We start from the raw sequence: 10,078 nt of genomic DNA, 5'->3' as shown, positions 1-10,078 counted from the left end.
AATAATAGTGTCAAAATGTTTTGTTTTAAAGCATGACTCTTATAAGAATATAGAATGAAAAATGTTTAACTCATTAATGAGAGAACCACCAGGGTGGTAAAAGAGCATTTGAAGAACTAGTATTTATGGGCAATGAAGAAAGAATTTGGGAATGAAGTTGCTAGGTTAGATACAAAAGCGGTTAATGTTCTTCAGGGCAATAAAGCCAAAAACTTTGGGGTTATCTTTTCCACCAGACAGAATTTATCTGCAGCTCCTCTGGACAAAAATCTACAAGTTACATGTAACCCCACAGAGTCTGGGCCCTAAGCAAGCGTAAGTAGAAAATCAAGAAAGGCCTCCTAAAGAATTAAAAATGGTCTTCGGGTGGGCCTGTGGGTATGATATCGAAAGGACGTGCAAATCCTCCTTTTGCCTCGTTTCTAAGTGTTGGATGCTTTTTCTGAACATAAGATACAAATTTACACATTGGCAACCATGGCTTTCAAGTTTCCAAATGAAGTTTGCTTTTAATATTAATCTGCTTTTCACCATGTTTTGTCTCTGTTTTCAATAAGGGAGAAAAATGACCAACAAGCAATTCTAGCATTGCAATAATGTTTCATTATAAAGATTAAACATATCTTAACATTGTTTTGATATTCACCTTGACGGGTACTAAAACATTTTAAGAGCATTTTAGATTTTGTATCAGGACAAAAAAACAAGTTCACATATCTGCTTTCAGTTGATGCCAGCAGCAAAAAATCGATACTAATTGCAGTTTCAAATGTTTATATGGACTTTGGACATAACTTTGGGCAAATGAATTTCTTAGCCTCAGCTTCTTCCTCTGTGAAAAATAAGACCTTCTTCACTGCACTGTCATATGCATGATTGTATGCTGACACCTATAAACCCGGGATTACACTGTTGGACCCTTATTTTACTGTTATATTGATTAATGAATACATGCATATTCATAACTTCCGGTTTTGGACTTCCTTATTGGTTTCTTTTTTTTATCATTTGTCTTTTGCTACATGGATGTGTGCTTTTATCTTCTTATAATTTAAAAAGCATACTCTTTTTGTAAAGAGTATAATGGTGTCTTTTGAAGTCCCCTAACATTGGACGTAAAATTTAACAAATCATTCTTTACCTGTCTGACCAAATGCCATTTTAAATTATGGGAATCCCATTCCCATAATTTATTGTCACATTTTCAAGAAATGTAGAAAACACCAAAATGTGAATTCATACAAAAGCTGTTAAAATTACACTTAGCTCACATAGCAACTATTCAATCAGCTTTTCAGCAGGCTCTTGAGAAGTTATACCACGTGTTTGTCAACAATTACTTTTTAAAAAATAACAATCTGTTAACTCAAACACACTAAATAAATTCAACATCACAGTGTCAGGTAGAGATGTACCCTCTGATTTACTCAGCACAAGCTTCTGGTCAGAGAGTATCACATGAAACAAGCTGGAATTGTGCTACATATTTGGATGAAACCAGAAGAGGTAACATCATTTAGAACTCTTCGATCTGTTTTGTGCATGTGCTGTCATGTATTTTGAAGCACTCTCAGGTTTAGCTCTCAACTTGCCTAAAGATGTTTTCTGTGTTATAACTTTATTATTAAGTGCAGTTTGCATGAAAGACCAGGAGACCCAAAAAACTTGAAAAAACTGGTTTTCAAAACTGGGGCAAAATCAGAACATACTTTAAACCCACTGAATTGTACATTTTAAGTGGGTGAATTCTATGATTCATGAATTATATCACAATAGAGCTGGTTTCTTTAAATGCTTCAGAAAGAAGAAAAAAAATATAGTAAACATTCATGCTATTACAGTTTATATTGAAGCTGTCTACTTTCAAATTGTTGTTACTTATAGAAACTTGTTTTTATTGCTCAATTATTTTTCTATCTGTGAAAAGTGGGTATCTTGGGATAAAATGGAATTCATAATTTTTCCAATTAAAATTAATGGAAATATTTTTTTCATTTAATGGCTTTTCATTTAGCAGAAGCATTTCCAGGACAAATTAAAATCATTAAGCAAGAGATAGGTTTAATTACTTGAAACTGAGTTAAATTTTTAAGGGGGCTAGACTTGGCAGAGAGGGAGCCATTGCGATGAGGATCAGGGTAAATGCTGAATTGATTTGCCCTGAGTAGAAGAGCTGAAATATTATAATATACACTGAGAAAGATTTAAGACCTGCAGAATGATAGGGAGCCAGGACTACATTTAGGATTGGGAGGGTAGAGAGGCCAGTGACAGACAGAAAGATAAAGAAAAGAGAAAACAGATAATGACTAAAAGCTGACTGGGAAATTTAGTTTGCTATTCCACCAGCTGGACTATAGTTTGCTATTATTGAGTTCCAAATGTCAGAAAAAAAAAACCAGCTATATGCTTTACAACTACTGTTAGGAATAATTTTCTAAACTCAGAAGTAACTTAAACCCATTCATTATTTTACCTAACTTTGTGAAAGAGAAACTTTATAACAAACCACAATTCTTTTCTTTGTTTTTGCAGAGAAAAAAAACTGGAAAACAATATAGTTTGGGTACTTTTCTCATAGAAAAGGAAAGAACTCAATAAATACTGAAATACGGGAAATATGAATGATAAAGAATATCTTTTTAGGTAAATATCAAAGGTATTGGTCAATCAGAAACTTAGAACCTGAATGTGAAATGCCTAAAGTTTTGAAGTTACACGAGGTAAATGTATCATTCTTTAGTTATTCCCAGTAACATGACAAGAGAAAAATAAATACCTGGGTCTCCAAATTGGCAAGTGCCAATTCTGAACTTCAGGGATTTTTTTTTTCTGATAAAACCAAATGAAAATTTTAAGCAATTTTTCTTTTTCATATTACATCTACTCCCAGTCAAGAATAAAGAGAATATGAGCCAAGAGAAAGTTATTTAAGTATTATTTAAGTACATGATTCCCTGGATGGAATGGCTTTAAGCTCTCCCAAGGTCTAGGGAATTTGCTTTTTTAAAAAATAGTTTTCCTAAAAAGGATTTTTCTATATTTTCATGCAACCTTGTAAGTTCTTTTAAAGACATTTCCAACAAATAGAAAGATAAATCATTTTGGAAAATGTGAATAATTCAAGAAATATAGAGATTTTTCATTTCTAGGCCATCCATTTCTTAATATTCATTCACCTGCAGCCTAAATTCCCCACATTATTTTGCCAGAAATCACTTATTAACTATGAACAGGGCAGTTAGTTTTTCTGCTTCATGAGATCACTTATACTCAAACAATTTTTTTAAGCTGATGATGGTGACTGCATCTGAGAAGGCCACAGGCATTACTCTGAGCCTTCCTCTGGAGACACAAAGCAAATACACTTTCCTTTCTCCCGATTAGGGTAATTTCTACCCTAGAACAGCTTTCCACAGCAGTAATAAACTAGTTTAGGAGATCCTGAGATGCAGGGTCTGAATCTTTGAAAGCCAGACCACACCAATAAAAAACAAAAAAAAGGAGATGGGATATGGCTGGCTTTGGCTTATTCTCCCTTTGAGTTATTCCCAGTTCTCAACAGCCTCATCTGAGCCTAAACGGTTGTTGGAAGTACCCAAATAAAACTGACTTTTTAAAGCTTCTATTTACTAAGTGCTTTTTGTCACTTCCTCACGTCTCTATACATTCCCCCTCCACCCCCAATTTATTATATAAAGAGTCTGAACAGTGCTAGGCTTGTAGTATGTATTCAGCAAATGTCGATGATGATAACAATTGTCATTACCCAGAGACAGAAAACTGTTCACTATTTAAACCTTAAACTATCTTCTCAATGATTTCTAGAGAAAATCAAGTGGAAGTTAGAGTCTTTCAAACTGCTCTCCTATAGGACATGTGTTTATTTTTAAGCCCAAATGTTATGTCTCTCTAGCTATATAAAACTGCTTTCTCTCAAGCAAAGGCTATGGGGAGAAAAGGGGCAAGGGACTAGACTAGATTAAAAGAATTCAAAGAGACACAACAAAATGCAATAAAACTTGATTGGCTCTAGTTCCAGAAATAAAAATCTACCCTTTTTGGAAATAACTGGGGAAATCTGAATGTGAGCTGGACATGGATGACATTGTAGAATTATTAACTTTATGAGGTATTTTAATGGTACTGTGGTTATAAAGGAGGATGTCTTCAATCGTAGAAGATGTGGGCTGAGATATTTAGGGGTGAAGTATTGTGATCTCTGCACCTTATTTTCAAACGGTTCAGCAAAAGTTATATATTTAAATACAGAGAAAAAGCAAATGTGGCACAATGTTAACCGATGAATCTAAGTAAAGAATTTATAGATATTTACTGTATTATACTTCCAAATTTTCTGTAGCTGTAAAATTTTTTAATAAAAAATAGCAAAAAAATAGTTTTACTGAAGAAAATACCACACATTTCCTTAAATATTTTACTGTAATAATATGTACCTATACATTGATATTACTTATTTACACTTTATAAAAAGCATACCTATTCGACCTGGAATTAACTACCTTAAACACATTATTTAAATTTCGGTGCTAATGCATGAATCTCTTTATCTTAAATATAAATCAAAATAGCTCAATATCTATTTTAAATTACATAACTAGACGAAAGTGTAAGGATCATACTCTAGTATTTTAATAAAGTTTAAAACCTCAATAATTATTTTCAATATTTCTTCTTTGTTTTTCTTCTTTGTCTAGAATAGTCTGTTTTAAGCTCAAGGTAGCATCATGAAATCCAGGATTTATGTCTAATACCTTCTTGAAATCTTCCAAAGCATCATCAAAATATCCTGTACCAGAACCCAAAAAAACGAAAAGAGAAAAAAAAAAGCTGAGTATTTCTATATATTATTCATAGCAAAGTTTGGATATACCTACTTTTGCTTTTATATTTACAAACTTCCAACCACTTCTAATAAAAGGATTTTTTCCTCTTAATGATGATGATATAGGGATGTGTATATCAAAGTCATTTTGTGTGCTCTTATGGAATAATACACCTAAAATTAGGTATGGGCCTATTTTGTTGAGATTTAACAGATAAATAGCATAAATCATAAAATTTCAACAAAACTATACCACCTATGATTACATAATTGCAGTAGAACTAAGAAACAGAAAATTTTCTTTTTTTTAACACTTAAAATGAGAAATACTACCTACATAGTCCCTTTAATTCAAGGATCTCTTAAACTTCACTTTCTATTGTGTGTCTTCAAAGAGTTTAACTTGGAAAAGTTTTACAGGCAACCATCAGCATTACCCTCATTTCACAGCTGGGAATGCACAGGCACAATGGAATGGGGTCACCCCCACTCCTGCGCCCAGGTCCAATTCCCACCCCAGTGCTCTGCTGTGATCTATGCCTATGGAAAGCCTAAAATAAACTCAGGTATGCTTCCTTTGTTCCAAGCTCTAAACCTAAATTTTGCATAACTTTAAAACTTGGTTACCACATTAGTTTACAACATTTGAGAGCTCTGAAATAAGAGAGTACAGTCAATGACAAAAGCAAAAAAAAACAAACAAAAAAATTCTTACCCAGCCTATACAGTATCAACCCTCTGTTGTAATACGGAACTTCAAAATTGGGTTGGACTTCTATGGCAGATGTGTAGTCATCCATGGCTTCATAAAAATCAACCCTGAAGTACTTGATTTGCCCCCTGTTGTTATATGCAGTAGCCAAATCCTTAGGGCTGCATTTGCTTTAAACAAAAAGTTCACATTAAAAACACCGTGTTACCAAATTCCTCTCATTTCCACTTTCATTCTCTTTTGGGTATTGTCAAACTTCATAGGCTGTAACATGCAGTATCTACACTGAAAAACCAAGCTGAAGAAACAAGGTACAAATAAATAAACTGAAATCCGTTTTTGTTTAACCGTGTTATCTACTGTTGTAGCACTATACCACTACAATGTCAATCTGCAAAGCGCATTAATTTTATAGTGTGTTCAAAGCCCCTGTTCACTGCCAACTTGTTTTGCTGAATATTAAAATGATTGTTCATTTTCTAAGCACACACCAGCAGGGCAAAGAAGACACATGAGATACATGCTGAGCAAAGGGAGAGCCAATCGAAAGTTCAAGTTTGTTATGGACATGTCACAATATGAATCAATTTTATTCTCAAATTTTTAAGTGACCTTGAAACAATGAAATTTGAAATCATTTTCTACCAATAAAGAGAGTTCACCCTAGGTGAAAATTCAACACACTGATCCCCAGGGAGTGATCTCCCGGTATAGAGTTGTGCTCCTTCCAGCCTTAGCTGAGATACTCCCAACACCAGGCTGGCTTCTTCTGAGGAAGGTGGGCTCCTTTAGCCCCCTTAGGACTCTGGCCCACTTTGGAGATCCTGCACACAGAACTGGCTCTGCACCTGAGGGCTCTAGAGGCTACCTAAAGAGCTTTAAATCAGTAGACTTTCCTGTAAGGGACTGGACGCCAAGGTAGCTCTGACCAGCCATCAGCTCAACAGGTCACACCCCCTTGCTGCCCAGAACCTTTCTCTGCACAAGACAAATCATCTGCACAGACAGCATTAGAGGCTTTGCTGTCACTCAGGGACAATTTTGTTTCCCTTTCTTTTCCTCAAAGTAATTCTCAAATTTGCACCAAACAGAGAAGATGACGGTTAAATTTATCTGTAATTTATTATACGCCATAGTGCCAAGTATAGTCCTCAGAAAATATTTGTGACTACAGACAGTGTTACTATAATAAAAGCTACTTCTCTTAACATCTTGATCCTTGAGATTTCAGACAGGGACTGTAACTACTGCTACCATAAGATATCCTCACGGCCCAGGAGGCTCCTTCAATCTCAGTTTGCTAATAACGGAGAGGGACTGTTGCAATTTCAAAAAATTTCCCTTCTGTAAGCTATGACTGAGAGAGACTGGGTACAAGGATACTTCTGGATGCCACTAGCACCTCTGTTAAAACCTAGAGAACAAGAGGGCACACTCCCTTCATCTACCTCTGTTATGATCCTAGTTATATGCTGTCCAGGAGAGTATGAAGAAGAAAGCAGCCTCAGGATGCCAGTAAGGTTTCAGCCACTAAATTTCAAGCTTCAAAACTGTAACGAATTCTTAATATTAACTATATATTAATTCTTAATATATTCAGAGGCTCATAGAATGTTAGATTTAAAATTAGATCTCATTACAACAAATTCTACAAGCCTACTTTCTGTGTGGAAATTTTGTTTCATATCTTAAAGAAATGGACTGACAGTTGAAGCTGAATTTTTTTTATAATATTAAAATCATTGTAATGATAGTATTTCTTGTAATGGAATTTAACCAAGTTACCTAGTCCAAATGTGGATTTTTAACATTTGCTAATTTTAACAACAAAAAATTTGGAAATTAGGTTTATGGCTAAGGCTGCACTTTTGGATATTAAAAGAAAGTGTTACAAACCATTCAGAGTGAAAGGCAAAGATTGCAAATACTGTTTCAAAATGATTCAGTGAGCCAATATTTTAAAAATAAATGTAAACTCCAAAAGATAAATTTAAGGGAAAAAGTTGAAATTACAGAATTCAGTTTCAATCCATGAATTCCTAGATGAATTTTAGAACTGTAAGGAAATTGAAGGCTCTTTTCACAGATGAGAAACTGGCTGAGAAAAGGTACTGGTCGTGGGGCAGAACCAAGACTGGAATTCAGGCATGCTGAACTCCCTTCTGCTGAGGCGCAGCAAATTTTCTTTCCTATGCTGGTAAGGGGCTACTATTACATTTGCTGCAGACACTTGTTCCAAGGCTGAGCTGTGTAAAGGAGGAAGAATAACAAGACTAGACAGCAGCAATATACCTGTTGCTGATAAATACGTTTTGAAAGCTACTAGATAAGTTTATTCTTAGAGCTTGAAACAAGGATAGGAAACTAAGTTTTCTATGTTTACTAATCTCTTCTTTTGGGAGGGGTGCACTGAGACAAGGATGGTGGTACCATCTTACTGCCTGCTCAGAAACTTGTACTAATTATATTCTGGTGTATTAGTGAAATAAGAAAGCAATTTTATCTTTCTGGTTTAACTCCATGAGTTTAACAAACAGGATAAGAATCGAGTCCTTAGTGTTTAGTTAAGCCTCATACAAAAGATAAACTGGCATCCTGTCAAGAATAAGCAAATCCTTGAGGGGAGAGGAGAGTGATGGTACAGACAACTCAGAACTGTCAAAAAGAAAAAAAAAAAGAAGCTGTTCAACCAACCCTTCTTTCCTTCACATCCTGGTCCACTTCATACCATCAACAAGCACAACAAAGGTAAAACTTGGAGTAACAACAAATGCTACACATCCAGGCATAAACCACAAAGATGCCTTAGGCAAGCAAACAGCAGGTGAGGCTCTTAAACATCACAAAAAGAAAGACAACCAGACATTATATGCTTCCTGGTGGAAGTACCTATAAAGTATTCTTGCCATATATTTAATCTGAATTGGATCAAATCTCAAGATTAAACTACCAATTCACAAACAATATGAAACAGATGATTGTATCAAATAACATCAGAGAAATGCATTCAGAAATCTTAAATACGGAAACACTCAGGACAGAGGAATCGATCTCCTCAACAAATAAACTGAAAGGAAAAAAGGGAAGGGAGGGCCTTATAGATTAAGGGAGACCTGATGTGTATCCTCACTTCAACCATTGCTAAATATAAACTAACCGAAGAACAAAACACCTTTTTAGGCAGGAAAGTTTGAACACTGACTAGTTGATATTAAGAAATTATGTGATAATACTGATGTCATGGTTATGTCTTTTTAAGAATCCTTAGCTACAAAAAACAATGGTGAACTAGCACCTCTTGTACTATCCTGGATGGAGCTGGAGCCCATTCCACTAAGTGAAATGTCACAAGAATGGAAAAACAAGCACCACATGTACTCACCATCAAATTGGTACTAACTGATCAACACTTATGTGCACAAATAGTAATAATATTCATCGGGTGTCCGGGAGGTGGAAGGGGGAGGAGGGGATGAGTATATTCACACCTAATGGGTGCGGTGTGCACTATCTGGGGTATGGACACAACTCGGGCGGGGCAAAGGCAATATATATGTAACCTAAACATTTGTACTACCGTAATACCCTGAAATTAAAAAAAAAAGAATCCTTAATATTTAGCAATGCATTCTGAAATATCCATGGATGAATACCACGTCTGGGTGAACTGATAATGCTTAAGCCGAGTGATAAATACCTGGATGTTCGTTATACTTGTTTCCATATACTTAACTGTTTTTCATAACAAGTGAAAAACAAAACCAAAAGCCCTCGTTGTGAGGTTTTAGTCGGAGTCTCGGTACTGCATTCCAGCGTGACACCACCCGGCCGTGTCTCCTTCCCCTCCCCAGGTCTCGGATATCCCGCCTGTTACAGTGACGAGTGGAAAAGCCCCGTCGGCTCTAAGTCTCTGGATCAGAGACTGAGCAACGTGGCAAGCAGGACACTGGGTGAGAGGCAGCGGCCCGAGGCGGAATACCGCGCAGGAGGCTTCGCTCGCAGAAGCTCCTCGCACCGTCCATGCAGACGGCTCCTCGCGGGTGGGCTCCCTCCCCGCGTTCCCTGCCAACCCCATCCTAGGCCTCGCCTTGGCCTTTCTGGGAAGACGAGCATCCTCGTGCCGGGTTAACACACAGGGCCGCCGGTCAACTCAGTTGGCTGAACAAGAGCTCCAGGCAACACCAGCCGCGCACCCACCCAGGGAGACGCGTAAGCCCCCACTTCTCGCGATAGTTACCTCCCGGGACTCGCGCGGAAGGAGGCCGCACAGGCGCACTGGCGAATGTAAACGGAGTACAGCATCTCGGCCTCGGTGTACTCGCCCTTCTTAAAATGAGCGTGGGCAAGTGCTAGGGTTGCGTGGCTTTCTTGCCCCTTCTGCCCTTCCATAGCGGTCGAAGAGCTAGTTTTCGGTGTGGAAAGGGAGTTGGTTTCTGAGCGATTATAGGCGGCACCACAAAGCCACTTCCGCACCCCGGAATTTAACTTGACAGCAAAATTTGGGCGCTAAGTTTGTGCCT

The 10,078-nt window shown here is 36.9% G+C and overlaps 1 protein-coding gene across 1 annotated transcript; it reads right to left on the bottom strand.

The window, feature by feature from the left end:
• Positions 1–4,432: 4,432 nt before the first annotated feature.
• Positions 4,433–10,078, bottom strand: TTC32 (tetratricopeptide repeat domain 32). The gene is made up of 3 exons (XM_012653083.1): positions 9,796–10,078; positions 5,562–5,728; positions 4,433–4,810 (listed from the first exon to the last, which is right to left on the bottom strand). Exons 1-3 carry the CDS (start codon positions 9,945–9,947, stop codon positions 4,671–4,673), a joined length of 459 nt encoding a protein of 152 aa, XP_012508537.1. The 5' UTR covers positions 9,948–10,078; the 3' UTR covers positions 4,433–4,670.

Source organism: Propithecus coquereli, unplaced genomic scaffold (assembly GCF_000956105.1).
Source record: "Propithecus coquereli isolate 6110/MARCELLA unplaced genomic scaffold, Pcoq_1.0 Scaffold41, whole genome shotgun sequence".
Classification (NCBI taxonomy): domain Eukaryota; kingdom Metazoa; phylum Chordata; class Mammalia; order Primates; family Indriidae; genus Propithecus; species Propithecus coquereli.
The sequence above is the reverse complement of the archived record's forward strand: the minus strand, read 5'-3'. Positions and strand labels throughout refer to the sequence as shown.

Excerpts from the sequence above, each read along its gene's own strand:
- TTC32 (XM_012653083.1), bottom strand. The coding sequence starts at position 9,947 with ATGGAAGGGCAGAAGGGGCAAGAAAGCCACGCAACCCTAGCACTTGCC. Across the intron at positions 5,729-9,795 it reads TTCCGCGCGAGTCCCGGGAG|CAAATGCAGCCCTAAGGATT; the intron begins GTAACTATCGCG and ends TTTTGTTTAAAG. Across the intron at positions 4,811-5,561 it reads GTTGATACTGTATAGGCTGG|GATATTTTGATGATGCTTTG; the intron begins GTAAGAATTTTT and ends GTTCTGGTACAG.